Source organism: Oncorhynchus tshawytscha, linkage group LG30, assembly GCF_018296145.1.
Source record: "Oncorhynchus tshawytscha isolate Ot180627B linkage group LG30, Otsh_v2.0, whole genome shotgun sequence".
Taxonomy (NCBI): Eukaryota; Metazoa; Chordata; class Actinopteri; order Salmoniformes; family Salmonidae; genus Oncorhynchus; species Oncorhynchus tshawytscha.
The window spans coordinates 45,656,482-45,673,887 of NC_056458.1; the positions used below are offsets into that span (position 1 = coordinate 45,656,482).

The 17,406-nt window shown below is 45.2% G+C and overlaps 1 protein-coding gene across 1 annotated transcript in view; it reads right to left on the bottom strand.

Annotated features, from left to right (window-relative positions):
* Positions 1 to 732: 732 nt before the first annotated feature.
* The window catches only part of LOC112265638 (scavenger receptor cysteine-rich domain-containing group B protein-like), a 37,203-nt gene continuing 20,529 nt past the window's right edge, over positions 733 to 17,406 (bottom strand). The window contains exons 4-12 of the mRNA XM_042309154.1: positions 16,611 to 16,658; positions 11,957 to 12,259; positions 11,210 to 11,278; positions 7,156 to 7,470; positions 6,564 to 6,641; positions 5,144 to 5,233; positions 4,364 to 4,678; positions 1,743 to 1,811; positions 733 to 1,307 (exon numbers count right to left, since the gene is read on the bottom strand). Coding sequence (XP_042165088.1) covers positions 991 to 1,307; positions 1,743 to 1,811; positions 4,364 to 4,678; positions 5,144 to 5,233; positions 6,564 to 6,641; positions 7,156 to 7,470; positions 11,210 to 11,278; positions 11,957 to 12,259; positions 16,611 to 16,658 — 1,604 coding nt within the window. The 3' untranslated portion in view covers positions 733 to 990. The remainder of the gene's footprint in view (positions 1,308 to 1,742; positions 1,812 to 4,363; positions 4,679 to 5,143; positions 5,234 to 6,563; positions 6,642 to 7,155; positions 7,471 to 11,209; positions 11,279 to 11,956; positions 12,260 to 16,610; positions 16,659 to 17,406) is intronic.

Below are 17,406 nucleotides of genomic sequence, written 5' to 3' on the forward strand. Positions count from 1 at the left end.
CTGTTTCTGTTGTTGTAGTGCAGTATGTCTGTTTCTGTTGTTGTAGTACAATATGTCTGTTTCTGTTGTTGTAGTGCAGTATGTCTGTTTCTGATGTTATAGTGTAGTACAGTATGTCTGTTTCTGTTGTTGTAGTGCAGTATGTCTGTTTCTGTTGTTATAGTGTAGTACAGTATGTCTGTTTCTGTTGTTATAGTGTAGTACAGTATGTCTGTTTCTGATGTTATAGTGTAGTACAGTATGTCTGTTTCTGATGTTATAGTGTAGTACAGTATGTCTGTTTCTGATGTTGTAGTACAGTATGTCTGTTTCTGTTGTTGTAGTGTAGACAGACAGACAGACAGACAGACCGAGAGAGAGAGAGAGAGAGAGAGAGAGAGAGAGAGAGAGAGAGAGAGAGAGAGAGAGAGACAGAGAGACAGAGAGACAGAGAGACAGAGACAGAGAGAGAGAGAGAGAGAGAGAGAGACAGAGACAGAGACAGAGAGAGAGAGAGAGAGAGACAGAGAGACAGAGAGACAGAGAGACAGAGAGAGAGAGAGAGAGAGAGAGAGAGAGACAGAGAGAGAGAGACAGAGACAGAGAGAGAGAGAGACAGAGAGACAGAGAGACAGAGAGACAGAGAGAGAGAGAGAGAGAGAGAGAGAGAGAGAGAGAGATGGTTAAAAGCCATGGTTTTCTTTTGTTGATCAAATATCAAAAAAATGTGTACAGCGTTTTATATGTCATATTTTTTATTTATATTTATAAAGTGCTTAATAGGAATAGATAATCAGAATATTTAATAATATATTGTCATATGTTAATTTGTTTTATTTATTTTTTATTTTATTTATTTTGTTGTTGTTGTCTTCCTTCCATTTGGCATTGGGGTGAGCTTTTATTTACATCATGTTTACAAGTCCCGGGTTATGCCCACCAAGGCGCCCGTCCTATTAGTTGACAGTGGAAGTAGTTTGACGGCTCCCTGGCGGCGAATCGCTTCTCGAATCACGACAGTGAGCACGTGACGCCAGCGTCTTCAGAATGGTCACAGTTGTGTACATCCCAGGATATGTGCGAGCACTGCTGGAGCGAGGCCTCGGAGCCACTGCACTTCAGATTGTCCAGGAGGATGGTGCCGTTGCCGGGCCCGAAGTAGGCCTCCCCGCGAGCCGCAGCAGCCTCCCCGCAGCCCAGCTGGCGACACACCACCTGGGCATCTGGCATGTCCCAGGCGTCGTCACACACCGTACCCCATTTCGCCCCCGAGAACATCTCCACCCGACCCTCGCAGTGGTGCTGCCCGCCTACCAACCTCACCATGCCTAGAGGGAAAGAGAGGGTAGAAACAGTCACATATTCTGTAGCAAATTAACATTTCAAATCAAATCAAATTGTATTTGTCACATACACATGGTTAGCAGATGTTAATGCGAGTGTAGCGAAATGCTTGTGCTTCTAGTTCCGACAATGCAGTAACAACCAACAAGTAATCTAGCTAACAATTCCAAAACTACTACCTTATAGACACAAGTGTAAAGGGATAAAGAATATGTATATAAAGATATATGAATGAGTGATGGTCATTTAACACTAGAGACACGTACCACACATCATGGCTAGTCCTGAGATGCGAATGAAATACGATGCGTTATGGAAGATTGGCCTCTGAAAAGTGATGCTGTGAATGTGTGTTGACCTTTCACCTTTTAACTTGAACCAGGAACATGTAGCTAAACCTGAACAGGTATAAGACTAACCGTCACTTGGTGGTCTAGTTGTTGTTTCTGTCACGGTGAAGTCTCTTCCAGCTCGAACAGGCTGAAAGGCTAGAGAAGAAGAGGGAGATCGTATGAGGTTTCTATCTGTTGTGTATGTTTCCCTGGGGAGTGGTCATCTACTTGAGAACAACTGTTGATACGGTTCAATCAGAGCAATCTATACCAGAGCCCTCAAAATGTTGTAGTAAGTTATTCCATTGATCAGTTAATCAGTTAGATTAGAAGACAAGGGCTCTGGAAGTCAACTTTGTGATCCCCTTTATCATCAGAGGTTCACTAAGGTTCACCTGGTCTGCTCTGATAACTCTGACATGATGAAGACCTTAGTCACAGGAAGGACGTCTTTCTCTGCCATGATGAAGACCTTAGTCACAGGAAGGACGTCTTTCTCTGACATGATGAAGACCTTAGTCACAGGAAGGACATCTTTCTCTGACATGATGAAGACCTTAGTCACAGGAAGGACATCTTTCTCTGACATGATGAAGACCTTAGTCACAGGAAGGACGTCTTTCTCTGACATGATGAAGACCTTAGTCACAGGAAGGACGTCTTTCTCTGACATGATGAAGACCTTAGTCACAGGAAGGACATCTTTCTCTGACATGATGAAGACCTTAGTCACAGGAAGGACATCTTTCTCTGACATGATGAAGACCTTAGTCACAGGAAGGACATCTTACTCTGACATGATGAAGACCTTAGTCACAGGAAGGACATCTTTCTCTGACATGATGAAGACCTTAGTCACAGGAAGGATGTCTTTCTCTATTTTTATTCGTCTTTTCTATACTGTGTGTCTCATTTAGGTTTGGCCTGCAGGTTTCCAGAGAGGCTGATTACCCCCAGAGAGGCTGATTACCCCAGAGAGGCTGATTACCTCCAGCGAAATCTGATTACCTTAGATTTTGATTTTACCAGAATAATCAGCCAAGGATAACGCTGACAAGTGAGGACATATTCCCTCACAAGGAGAACGTCAATTTTAGGGTAGGGTAGCCTAGTGGTTAGAGTGTAGAGGCGGTAGGGTAGCCTAGTCCAGAGTGTAGAGGCGGTAGGGTAGCCTAGTGGTTAGAGTGTACAGGGTAGCCTAGTGGTTAGAGTGTAGAGGCGGCAGGGTAGCCTAGTGGTTAGAGTGAGAGGCGGTAGGGTAGCCAGTGGTTAGATACGGCGGTAGGGTAGCCTAGTGGTTAGAGTGTAGGGGCGGTAGGGTAGCCTAGTGGTTAGAGTGTAGGGGCGGCAGGGTAGCCTAGTGGTTAGAGTGTAGGGGCGGCAGGGTAGCCTAGTGGTTAGAGCATAGAGGTGGCAGGGTAGCCTAGTGGTTAGAGCGTTGGACTAGTAACCGAAACCGGTTGCAAGTTCGAATCCCTGAGCTGACAAGGTACAAATCTGTCGTTCTGTCCCTGAACAAGGCAGTTAACCCACTGTTCCTAGGCCGTCATTGAAAATAAGAATTTGTTCTTAACTGACTTGCCTAGTTAAATAAAGGTACAAAATAAATAGGGGTTAGGGAAAATAGGCTTTGAATGGAAATCAATTGTTGGTCCTCACAAGTACAGTAAAAACCAACGTAATACAAATTCCAGCCACTGTGGCTCTAAATCGAGGCTGGAGAGGCAGCGAGCCTGCTACAGTTGTATTAGAGGGGACTTTGATGAATGGAGAAAAGAGGCAATTAAAAATAAATGTTGTATCATGTCGGCCGGTATTGTTTTTGCCACAACCAATTGAGTTCGGGTATTTACAGTTTATGTGAATTGTCACGCCCTGACCTTTAGTTATCTTTGTTTTCTTTATTATTTTGGTTAGGTCAGGGTGTGACAAGGGGTGATCCGTTGTGTTTTTGTCCTGTCTAGGGTTTTTGTATATTTATGGGGTTGTTCACTAGTCTAGGTGTTTTGTATGTCTATTGGTTCTCAATTAGAGGCAGCTGTTTATCGTTGTCTCTGATTGGGAACCATATTTAGGCAGCCATATTCCTTGGGTAATTTGTGGGTTATTGTCTACGTATTAGTTGCCTGTGTCTGCACTTATTCTATATAGCGTCACGTTCGTTTTGTTGTTTTTGTAAGTTTGTTGAAGTGTTCTTCGTTTCATTAAAATAGAAGATGTATTCACATCACGCTGCGCCTTGGTCTCATCGCTCTAACGAACGTGACGTGAAAACTATTTCTAAGAAGCTGTGAGATTTTTTTCCAAACTTTAACACTCTTGTGCTGGTCGCACTTTGAAGTCTACAATGTAGAGGGGGGGAGAGGTCAAGGGTTATGCTAGATGGTGATGAATAGAGATCAGCCAATCACAACCAGCGCTTGCTATCATCCACTTCTGTCATAGGCTTCCATTCAATAGAATTTTAAACTCCATTCTGAGGAGCTGTGACAAGCATTTCGCTACACTCGCATTAACATCTGCTAACCATGTGTATGTGACAAATAAAATTGGATTTGATTTGATTTGAAACCAGATGTTTGGGGACGGCTGGTGGACAACATTACTCAGTCTACTGTACCAGTCCTCCCTGCAGCAGATCAAAAGGACAATATCTAAATTCTCATCGGACAAATAAGTTATATTGCCATAGTCCCAGTCAGTCTTACGTGCACAGATAACTCCAGCGTCTTCATGGTGTCCACAGTTGTGCTGTCCCCAGCCCAGGTTGAAACAATTCTCCAGTTTTATTTCACTGCCCGTACAGTCCACGTTGTCCAGCAAGATGGGACCCGAGCCGTAGCCGAAGAAGGCCAGGATCTTGGCGGCGATAGCGGGACCACAACCCAGCTGCCTACACACCACCTGGGCGTTGGGCAGCTGCCAGTCGTCGTCACACACCGTGCCCCAGAGGTTACCGTGGAACACTTCCACGCGACCCTCGCAGCTGCTATTACCGTTCACCACGCGGATGACGGGACGCTCTGGAGGAGGAGACACACAGAGAGCCACATTCTTCATGGTGTATTAGTAAAAGGTGTTACTATGGTTTCCTTGTTGCACAATGGCTTTAGTCTATAAATGGAATATTTGTGATTATAAACTGGGTGGTTAGAGCCCTGAATGCTGATTGGCTGACAGCCATGGTATATCAGACCGTATACCACGGGTATGACAAAACAATTATGTTTTACTGCTCTAATGACGTTGGTAAGCAGTTTATAATAGCAATAAGGCACCTCGGGGGTTTGTGGTATATGGCCAATATACCACTGCTAAGGGGTGTGTCCATTAGCAGTGGTATATTGGCCATATACAACACCCCCTCGTGACTTATTGCTTAAATAATAAGCAAGTATTATAACAACAGATATATCTGTTTAGGGTACATTAGCTGGAGATAATTCCCTTTCATTTGTCACATGGGGGGGGCGCAGCATCACCACTACCTTTGGTTGTCATAGCAACCATTGTCTTTGTCACGGTAGTTGTAGTAGTGGTCTTGACTGGTTCTGTTCGGTCGGTCACTAGAATAAGACAAACGATGCATTAGAATCAGAATAATGAGTCAGTCTACACCAGCAAGCTGATGCCTACAGTAGACGGCAGACCATTTCCCATCCTCTGTGAGGAGGGGGGTGTCGAATTAGGAATTACAATACTAGAATTTAGAATACCAGAATGGACATTATAATCTTATAATGTAGAAAAGATCAGCCATTTTGGTCAGGGAATTGGTCAAATATTGTGTAAAACAATTCATTTGAAGAATGTGTCTGCACTGCGTGTTTGTTAGCTAGCTAGCCAGCCAGTTTTAGAGGAATAATTCTATAAACTGATCAAATGAACTACCCATATGCCAACATTCAATACAATACAATACAATACAATACAATACAATACAATACAATACAATACAATACAATACAGTACAAAAACAATACAATACAATACAATACAATACAATACAATACAATACAATACAGTACAGTACAATACAATACAATACAGTACAGTACAGTACAGTACAATACAATACAGTACAGTACAATACAATACAGTACAATACAATACAGTACAATACAATACAATACAATACAATACAATACAATACAGTACAGTACAATACAATACAATACAATACAATACAATACAATACAATACAATACAATACAATACAGTACAGTACAGTACAATACAATACAATACAATACAATACAATACAATACAATACAGTACAATACAATACAATACAATACAATACAATACAATACAATACAGTCATTCCACAGCTTAGACAAGTTGTAAACACAAGTACTGATATTGTATAATATAATATCACAGCTTGGAAACAAACATTAAACATTACATATATTTTAAAGGTTATATTTTCAAGGTTATTTATTCAGAAAATTGGCATAAAACCCGTATAAGCTGTTTTTATAATATGACAATATTTTAGGTTGACTATAATTCTATTACACAATTTCTGATACATATCACATGCCTTACTTTTATTTTTCTGCATTCGTCAAATCAGGAAATGCATCACTTATGCCTCTACTGCATTCATTCCAATTAGACTGACCAAAATGGCTGCCATTTTCACCATGTTCTGGAACTTTGAGGGTTTAGAAAACACTGTAGCCCCTCTAGTAATTTAATAGCATCTCTATGGGGGTGACTTAATTTACTTGCTCCATCACCACCATGTACTGAGTGGCACCGCTGTCCCAGAGTTAAAGAGAAACTTAGAGAGGAAACAGCACCCTCTATTGGTCATAGGATAGATAGAGGTGCAGGTGGAGCAGTGTGGTCTGACGGGGACCACACTATTACTACATTATAATACTTAAGCTAAATAATTGCCTGTAATGCTGGCAGTCTGGAAGAATCCCCTTCCCATGGGCATTGTGTTCTTGGTAGAAACTGTGGTGGAGCCTGAACCTACACAGAGAACAGACATGAATAGCAGATATAGTATTAAAGACATTGGCAACATGAATTACAGCGAGAGAGAGAGAGAGTGAGAGAGAGATACAGGGAGAGAGAGAGAGAGATACAGGGAGAGAGAGAGATACAGGGAGAGACTGAGAGAGATACAGGGAGAGAGAGAGATACAGGGAGAGACTGAGAGAGATACAGGGAGAGAGAGAAAGACAGAGAGAGACTGAGAGAGAGACAGAGAGAGACAGAGAGATACAGGGAGAGAGAGAAAGACAGAGAGAGACTGAGAGAGATACAGGGAGAGAGAGAAAGACAGAGATACAGGGAGAGAGAGAAAGACAGAGAGAGACTGAGAGAGAGAGAAAGACAGAGAGAGACTGAGAGAGATACAGGGAGAGAGAGAAAGACAGAGAGAGACTGAGAGAGAAACAGGGAGAGAGAGAGAGAGAGAGACAGAGAGAGACAGAGAGAGACAGAGAGATACAGGGAGAGAGAGACAGAAACAGCTTCTCACCTGAACAGATAACCCCAGCGTCCTCATGATGTCCACAGTTGTGTATCCCCCATCCCAGGCTGTAGCATTTACTCAGCTGGTTCTCGTAACCATTACAGTTGACATTGTCCAGTAGAATCAGTCCTGTGCCGTAACCAAAGTAGGCATTGGTGGTGGAGGAAACAGCGTGGCCACAGCCAATCTGCTGACACACCACCCCTGCGTCTCTCCTACCCCAGTCGTCATCACACACCGTCCCCCAGCTGCCCTGGTAGAAGACCTCCACCCGTCCCTGGCAGTAGTCCAGTCCACCAACTAACCGGATCCTACCATCTCCTAAAATATAGGGGAGGGCGGGAATTATCAGCATTCCATGTAAACCATATATGCAAAAGTATGAGGACATCCCTTCAAATTAGTTGGATTCGGCTATTTCAGCCACACCCGTTGCTGACAGGTGTATACAGTCGAGCACACCGTCATGCAATCTCCATAGACAAACAGTGACAGTAGAATGGCTCGTACTGAAGAGCTCAGTGATTTTCAAAAATCAAATCAAATTTGAATTGTCACATACACATATTTAGTAGATGCTGTTGTGGGTGTAGCGAAATGCTTATGTTCTGAACTCCAACAGTGCAGTAGTATCTAACAGTTCACAACAATACACAAATCTAAGAGTGAAAGAATGGAATTTATACGTATATAAATATTAGATTGAGCAATGTCGGCGTGGCATTGACTAAAATACAGTAGAATAGAATACATTATATACATATGAGATGAGTGAAGCAGTAGGTAAACATTATTAAAGTGACCAGTGATTCCATGTCTATGTACATAGGGCAGCAGTCTCTAAGGTGCATGGTTGCGTAACCGGGTGGAAGCTGGCTAGTGATGGCTGTTTAGCAGTCTAATGGCCTTGAGATAGAAGCTGTTTTTCAGTCTCTCAGTCCCAGCTTTGATGCAGATGTACTGACCTCGCCTTCTGGATGATAGCGGGGTGAACAGGATGTGGCTTGGGTGGTTGACGTCCTTGATGATCTTTTTGGCCTTCCTGTGACATCAGGTGATGTAGCTGTCCTGGAGGGCAGGTTATGCGTTGCGCAGACCACACCACCCTCAGGAGAGCCCTGCGGTTGTGGGCGGTATAGTTGCCATACCAGGCGGTGATAAAGCCCGACAAGATGCTCTCAATTGTGTATCTGTAAAAGTTTGTGAGGGTTTTAGGGGCCAAGACAAGTTTCTTCAGCCTAAGGTTGAAGAAGCTTTCCTCATCACACTGTCTGTGTGGGTGAACCATTTCAGATCGTCAGTGATGTGTACGCTGAGGAACTTGAAGCTTTCCACCTTCTCCTCTGCTGTCCAGGTGATGTGGCTAGGGGGTGGTCCCTCTGCTATTTCCTGAAGTCCACGATCAGCTCCTTTGTTTTGTTAACGTTGTGTGAGGTTATTTTCCTGGCACCCCTGTCCCAGGGCCCTCACCTCCTCCCTGTAGGCCGTCTCGTCATTGTTGGTAATCAGGCCTCCTACTCGAGTCGTCTGAAAACTTGATGATTGAGTTGGAGGCGTACGTGGCCATGCAGCCATGGGTGAACAGGGAGTACAGGAGGAGGCTGAGCACGCACCCTTGTGGGACCCCTGTGTTGCGGATCAGCGTAGTGGAGGTGTTGTTTCCTACCTTCACCACCTGTGCGCGGTCCTTCAGTCCATCAGGAAGTCCAGGACCCAGTTGCACAGGCCGGGGTTCAGACCCAGGGTCCCAAGGTTAATGATGAGCTTAGACGGTACGATGGGGTTGAATACTGAGCGAGAGTCAAGGAACAGCATTCTTACATCGGTTTCCCTCTTGTCCTGATGGGATAAGGTAATGTGCAGTGTGATGGATAAAGCAGTGTGCAGTGTGATGGATAAAGCAGTGTGCAGTGTGATGGATAAAGCAGTGTGCAGTGTGATGGATAAAGCAGTGTGCAGTGCCATGGATAAAGCAGTGTGCAGTGTGATGGATAAAGCAGTGTGATGGATAAAGCAGTGTGCAGTGTGATGGATAAATCAGTGTGCAGTGTGATGATAAAGCAGTGTGCAGTGTGATGGCGATTGCATCGTCTGTGTAGCTATTGAGGCGGTAAGCAAAGTAAAGTGGGTCTAGGGTGCCAGGTAAGGTGGAGGTGATATAATCCTTAAACTAACCTCTCAAAGCACTTCATGATGACAAGAGTGCTACAGGGTGATAGTCATTTAGTTCAGTTACCTTTGCTTTATTGGGTACAGGAACAATGGTGGACATCTTGAAGCAAGTGGGGACAACAGACTGGGATAGGGAAAGATTGAATATGTCCGTAAACACTCCAGGCATGCTCTAGGACACGGCTAGGGATTCCGTCTGGGCCGGCAGCCTTGCGAGGGTAAAAACTCATAAATGTCTTACTCACGTCGGCCATGGAGAAGGAGAGCCCACAGTCCTCGGTAGCAGGCCGCGTCGGTGGCACTGTGTTATCCTCAAAGTTGGTGAAGAAGGTGTTTAGCTTGTCCGGAAGCAAGACATTGGTGTCCGCAACGTGGTTGGTTTTTTGTAGTCTGTGATTGACTGTAGACCCTGCCTCATACGTCTCATGTCTGAGCCGTTGAATTGCGACTCCACTTTATCTCTATACTGACGTTTTGTCTGTTTGATTGCCTTACGGAGGGAATAACTACACTGTTTGTATTCAACCATATTCCCAGTCATCTTCCCATGGTTAAATGCAGTGGTTCGCACTTTCAGTTTTGCGCGAATGCTGACATCTATCCACGGTTTCTGGTTTGGGTAGGATTTAATAGTCACAGTGGGTACAACATCTCCTATACACTTCCTGATGAACTCAGTCACCGTATCCGTGTATTCGTCTGTGCTATTCTCAGAGGCTACCTGGAACATATTCCAGTCCGTGTGAGCAAAAAAATCTTGATGCGTGGATTCCGATTGGTCAGATCAGCGTTGAATAGACCTGAGCACATTTACGTCCTGTTTGAGTTCCTGCCTATATGGAGTTGTGATCAGATTTTATGAAGGAAGGGTGGAGGTGGGCCTTGTAGACATTTTGAAAAGTTGAGTAGCAGTGGTCCAATGTTTTCCCAGTGCGAGTACTACAGTCATTGTGTTGGTAGAACTTCGGTAGTATTTTCCTCAAATTGCATTGTTAAAATCCCCAGCTACACTAAACGCCGGCCTCAAGATATGTGGTTTCCAGTTTGCATAAAGTCCAGTGTAGTTCTTTGTGGACCGTCATGGTATCGGCTTGAGGGGATATTCACGGCTGTGACTATAACCAAAGATAATTCTCTTGGGAGGTAATACGGTCGGCATTTGATTGTGAGGTGTTTTAGGCCGGCTGAACAAAATGACTTGAGTTTCTGTGCGTTATCACAATCACACAATGAGTAGTTAATCATGCAACATACACACCCTCGTTTCTTCTTCCCGGAGAGTTCTTTATTCCTGTCTGCGCGATGTACTGAGAACCCAGCTGGTTGTATGGACGGGGACAGTATACACAGAGAGAGCCATGTTTCTGTATGTTACAATCCCTGATGTCTCTCTGGAAGGAGATCCTCGCCCTGAGCTCGTCTACTTAATTATCCAGAGACTGAACATTAGTGGTGGATGGTGTGCAGAAGTCCACTCCGAAATCTTCTCTGCCGGCGACGTCATGGAGCAACCTTTGGGATAAGCTTAATTGCCCTGGGGGGTACGAACAAAGGATCCAATTGGGGAAAGTTGTATTCCTGGTCGCAATGCACCATTTCTGATATCTAAAAGTTATTTTTGGTTGTATGTAATAACACAAAAAAAACTCCAAAGGCAAACATTGGCAGCAGATTGGCCCGTAACGAAGAGCTCAGTAACTTTCAACATGGCACCGTCATAGGATGCCTTTCCAACAAGTCAGTTCGTCAAATCTCTGCTCTGCTAGAGCTGCCCCGGTCAACTGTAAGTGTTGTTATTGTGAAGTGGAAACGTCTAGGAGCAACAACGGCCCAGGCTCGAATCATTTGACTGAAATTAGAGAGAAGAGAAATTAACGGGATCACTTACTTAAAGCCGAGTTTCTCCGAGATGAAGTGGCGGCCTCACCGAGGCTTCGTGACGCCACCACTGATGGAACTAAGGAGAGATGAGACAGAGGTAATAAAATAATACATTATATTTATTAGTGATGTCATGCATTGACTCACTAATAAGTCACGTGATGTCATGCATTGACTCACTAATAAGTCACGTGATGTCATGCATTGACTCACTAATAAGTCATGTGATGTCATGCATTGACTCACTAATAAGTCATGTGATGTCATGCATTGACTCACTAATAAGTCATGTGATGTCATGCATTGACATCACATGAAATCTTTAGAAAATTGTAATTGTAAGGCCCCTTTCCTACACAAAACATAATTAGAAGAGTAATACACTGAAGGAGGAGAGTTTACTACAAACGTATTCGGTTGACCTTTTAACCTGTGTGGATTAATTGTCGGAGTAGAGGACCTTGTAAAAGGTAAAATAACAACCTAATGTTAATATCCCAGGACAAAGTGGCTAGCAACAGCAAGCTAGCTAGCTAAATTGCCATAAATGTTTGCTTATCGACCTGTCCCCAAATGAATATAATTGGTTCAGAGTTAGTTTTATACTGTCAACCTGCGTGTCGTGATCGCGTCTGGTGTGGGGAATAAAATCAACATGTGTGAGATGGTGCATCCAGACACGCGTGTGCAGTCTGTCGGCCTGTAAGAGTTGCCCTGGACTGGAGTAGGATAAATATACCTCAATGAGCCTTACCTTTGCATGTGACCGATACATCCTCGTAGTGGTAACAGTTATGGATTCTCCAGCCCAGACTGCCACACTGTCCCAGGTCGGTCTCCCCTCCTTTACAGTCTACGTTGTCCAGCATGATGGGCCCCAAGCCCTGGCCGTACTCTGAGATGCTACCCACCGCCACAGCCAGACCGCAGACCAGCTGCCGACACACCACATTGGCATCTACCATGTCCCAGTCGTCATCACACACCGTACCCCACGTTCCGTTGTGCCACACTTCCACACGGCCCTCACACCGGTCACGCCCGTTCACCAGACGCACTGGAGAGATGAGACAATATATCACCAGACGCACTGGAGAGATGAGACAATATATCACCAGATGCACTGGAGAGATGAGACAATATATCACCAGACGCACTGGAGAGATGAGACAATATATCACTAGACCCACTGCAGAGGAGACACAATATGATATCACCAGACGCACTGGAGAGATGAGACAATATATCACCAGACGCACTGGAGAGATGAGACAATATATCACCAGATGCACTGGAGAGATGAGACAATATATCACCAGACGCACTGGAGAGAAAAGACAATATATCACCAGACGCACTGGAGAGATGAGACAATATATCACCAGACGCACTGGAGAGATGAGACAATATATCACCAGATGCACTGGAGAGATGAGACAATATATCACCAGACGCACTGGAGAGATGAGACAATATATCACTAGACCCACTGCAGAGGAGACACAATATGATATCAAATCAAATCAAATCAAATTTTATTTGTCACATACACATGGTTAGCAGATGTTAATGCGAGTGTAGCGAAATGCTTGTGCTTCTAGTTCCGACAATGCAGTAATAACGAGCAAGTAATCTAACTAACAATTCCAAAAAAAACTACTGTCATACACAGTGTAAGGGGATAAAGAATATGTACATAAGGATATATGAATGAGTGATGGTACAGAGCAGCATAGGCAAGATACAGTAGATGATATCGAGTACAGTATATACATATGAGATAAGTATGTAAACCAAGTGGCATAGTTAAAGTGGCTAGTGATACATGTATTACATAAGGATGCAGTCGATGATATAGAGTACAGTATCAACGTATGCATATGAGATGAACAATGTAGGGTAAGTAACATTATATAAGGTAGCATTGTTTAAAGTGGCTAGTGATATATTTACATCATTTCCCATCGATTCCCATGATTAAAGTGGCTGGAGTAGAGTCAGTGTCATTGACAGTGTGTTGGCAGTAGCCACTCAATGTTAGTGGTGGCTGTTTAACAGTCTGATGGCCTTGAGATAGAAGCTGTTTTTCAGTCTCTCGGTCCCAGCTTTGATGCACCTGTACTGACCTCGCCTTCTGGATGGCAGCGGGGTGAACAGGCAGTGGCTCGGGTGGTTGATGTCCTTGATGATCTTTATGGCCTTCCTGTAGCATCGGGTGGTGTAGGTGTCCTGGAGGGCAGGTAGTTTGCCCCGGTGATGCGTTGTGCAGACCTCACTACCCTCTGGAGAGCCTTAAGGTTGAGGGCGGTGCAGTTGCCATACCAGGCGGTGATACAGCCCGCCAGGATGCTCTCGATTGTGCATCTGTAGAAGTTTGTGAGTGCTTTTGGTGACAAGCCGAATTTCTTCAGCCTCCTGAGGTTGAAGAGGCGCTGCTGCGCCTTCCTCACGATGCTGTCTGTGTGAGTGGACCAATTCAGTTTGTCTGTGATGTGTATGCCGAGGAACTTAAAACTTGCTACCCTCTCCACTACTGTTCCATCGATGTGGATGGGGGTGTTCCCTCTGCTGTTTCCTGAAGTCCACAATCATCTCCTTAGTTTTGTTGACGTTGAGTGTGAGGTTATTTTCCTGACACCACACTCCGAGGGCCCTCACCTCCTCCCTGTAGGCCGTCTCGTCGTTGTTGGTAATCAAGCCTACCACTGTTGTGTCGTCCGCAAACTTGATGATTGAGTTGGAGGCGTGCATGGCCACGCAGTCGTGGGTGAACAGGGAGTACAGGAGAGGGCTCAGAACGCACCCTTGTGGGGCCCCAGTGTTGAGGATCAGCGGGGAGGAGATGTTGTTGCCTACCCTCACCACCTGGGGGCGGCCCGTCAGGAAGTCCAGTACCCAGTTGCACAGGGCGGGGTCGAGACCCAGGGTCTCGAGCTTGATGACGAGCTTGGAGGGTACTATGGTGTTGAATGCCGAGCTGTAGTCGATGAACAGCATTCTCACATAGGTATTCCTCTTGTCCAGATGGGTTAGGGCAGTGTGCAGTGTGGTTGAGATTGCATCGTCTGTGGACCTATTTGGGCGGTAAGCAAATTGGAGTGGGTCAAGGGTGTCAGGTAGGGTGGAGGTGATATGGTCCTTGACTAGTCTCTCAAAGCACTTCATGATGACGGATGTGAGTGCTACGGGGCGGTAGTCGTTTAGCTCAGTTACCTTAGCTTTCTTGGGAACAGGAACAATGGAGGCCCTCTTGAAGCATGTGGGAACAGCAGACTGGTATAGGGATTGATTGAATATGTCCGTAAACACACCGGCCAGCTGGTCTGCGCATGCTCTGAGGGCGCGGCTGGGGATGCCGTCTGGGCCTGCAGCCTTGCGAGGGTTAACACGTTTAAATGTCTTACTCACTTCGGCTGCAGTGAAGGAGAGACCGCATGTTTCCGTTGCAGGCCGTGTCAGTGGCACTGTATTGTCCTCAAAGCGGGCAAAAAAGTTATTTAGTCTGCCTGGGAGCAAGACATCCTGGTCCGTGACTGGGCTGGGTTTCTTCCTGTAGTCCGTGATTGACTGTAGACCCTGCCACATACCTCTTGTGTCTGAGCCGTTGAATTGAGATTCTACTTTGTCTCTGTACTGGCGCTTAGCTTGTTTGATAGCCTTGCGGAGGGAATAGCTGCACTGTTTGTATTCAGCCATGTTACCAGACACCTTGCCCTGATTAAAAGCAGTGGTTCGTGCCTTCAGTTTCACACGAATGCTGCCATCAATCCACGGTTTCTGGTTAGGGAATGTTTTAATCGTTGCTATGGGAACGACATCTTCAACGCACGTTCTAATGAACTCGCACACCGTATCAGCGTATTCGTCAATGTTGTTGTTGTTGTCCGACGCAATACGAAACATCTCCCAGTCCACGTGATGGAAGCAGTCTTGGAGTGTGGAGTCAGCTTGGTCGGACCAGCGTTGGACAGACCTCAGCGTGGGAGCTTCTTGTTTTAGTTTCTGTCTGTAGGCAGGGATCAACAAAATGGAGTCGTGGTCAGCTTTGATCACCAGACGCACTGGAGAGATGAGACAATATATCACTAGACCCACTGCAGAGGAGACACAATATGATATCATCAGACCCACTGCAGAGAAGACACAATATGATATCATCAGACCCACTGCAGAAGAGACAAAATATGATATCATCAGACCCACTGCAGAGAAGACACAATATGATATCATCAGACCCACTGCAGAGAAGACACAATATGATATCATCAGACCCACTGCAGAGGAGACACAATATGATATCATCAAACCCACTGCAGAGGACAGACAAATGAGACACATGCAACAATGAGACAAATGCAACATGATCAGAGGCATTATCAATCAGCACCACTGTCTTCCCTCTCACGCCGGTGCTGATGTCATCAATCAGCACCACTGTCTTCCCTCTCACTCTGATGCTGATGTCATCAATCAGCACCACTGTCTTCCCTTTCACTCTGATGCTGACGTCATCATCAATCAGCACCACTGTCTTCCCTTTCACTCTGATGCTGACGTCATGAACCCAGTGTGTGATGACGTCATGAACCCAGTGTGTGATGATGTCATGTTATCCTGTCGGGAGGCTGAATCGAGATCTTCTTATTTTTCACTGTAAGTGAAGAAAATACTACACCAAACCAATTCAATCCATATCATTTTACTGGCTTTGACTGCTGGCTAGAAACGGTACGCTTTCTTTCTGTGTAATACATGTGCCACACAACATGGAACAAAATGTCAGTCTGGGCAAGCACATAACAGGCCCAGTGTCTGTTGGACATTATACTGTGTGTGTTACTGTCTGGAAATAGAGCTCTCATATAATGATAGTTAATAACGACGAGAGAGAGAGAGAGAGAGAGAGAGAGAGAGAGAGAGAGGGAGAGAGAGAGAGAGAGAGAGAGAGAGAGAGAGAGAGAGAGAGAGAGAGAGAGAGAGAGAGAGAGAGAGAGAGAGAGAGGGAGAGAGAGAGAGAGAGAGAGAGAGAGAGAGAGAGAGAGGGAGAGAGAGAGCGAGAGAGAGAGAGAGAGAGCGAGAGAGAGAGAGAGAGAGAGAGAGAGGGAGAGGGAGGGAGAGCGAGAGAGCGAGAGAGAGAGAGAGAGAGGGAGAGAGCGAGAGAGTGAGAGAGCGAGAGAGAGAGAGAGAGAGAGAGAGAGAGAGGGGGAGATAGAGAGAGGGAGAGAGAGAGAGAGGGAGAGAGCGAGAGAGAGAGAGAGAGAGGGAGAAAGATAGAGAAAGAGAGGGGGAAGAGAGAGGGAGAACAAGAGTGTAATCGAGGTGGATTGGGTAAATTGAGAGCAAAGGGAAGTGACCTTGTTGTAGTGTGCCTAGGGTGCTGATCTCCCTCTCTCTCTCACATTGCCTACCTTGGGAATGTGTTGTCTTCATGGAGGTCGTCATCGTGGTCCCATTGGCTGGAAAAAAAAGGCAGGGAGGAAGGAAAAAGAGAGAGAGAAAGAAAGACGAGAGAGAGAGAAAGACAGAGAGAGACAGAGAGAGAGAGAGAGAGAGAGAGACAGAGAGAGAGAGAGAGAGAGAGAGAGACACTGGTCAACTGATTTGTTGAAAGGAGGTTCTTGGCCCTCCATAGAACTGTACTTGGTCTACCTTACTCTCTTCTCTGTATACATCAATGAGGTCGCTCTTGCTGCTGGTGAATCCCTGATCCACCTCTACGCAGACGACACCATTCTGTATACTTCCGGCCCTTCTTTGGACACTGTGTTAACAACCCTCCAGGCAAGCTTCAATGCCATACAACTCTCCTTCCGTGGCCTCCAATTGCTCTTAAATACAAGTAAAACTAAATGCATGCTCTTCAACTGATCGCTACCTGCACCTACCAGCCTGTCCAACATCACTACTCTGGACGGCTCTGACTTAGAATACGTGGACAACTACAAATACTTAGGTGTCTGGTTAGACTGTAAACTCTCCTTCCAGACCCATATCAAACATCTCCAATCCAAAGTTAAATCTAGAATTGGCTTCCTATTTCGCAACAAAGCATCCTTCACTCATGCTGCCAAACATACCCTTGTAAAACTGACCATCCTACCAGTCCTCGACTTTGGCGATGTCATTTACAAAATAGCCTCCAATACCCTACTCAACAAATTGGATGCAGTCTATCACAGTGCAATCCGTTTTATCACCAAAGCC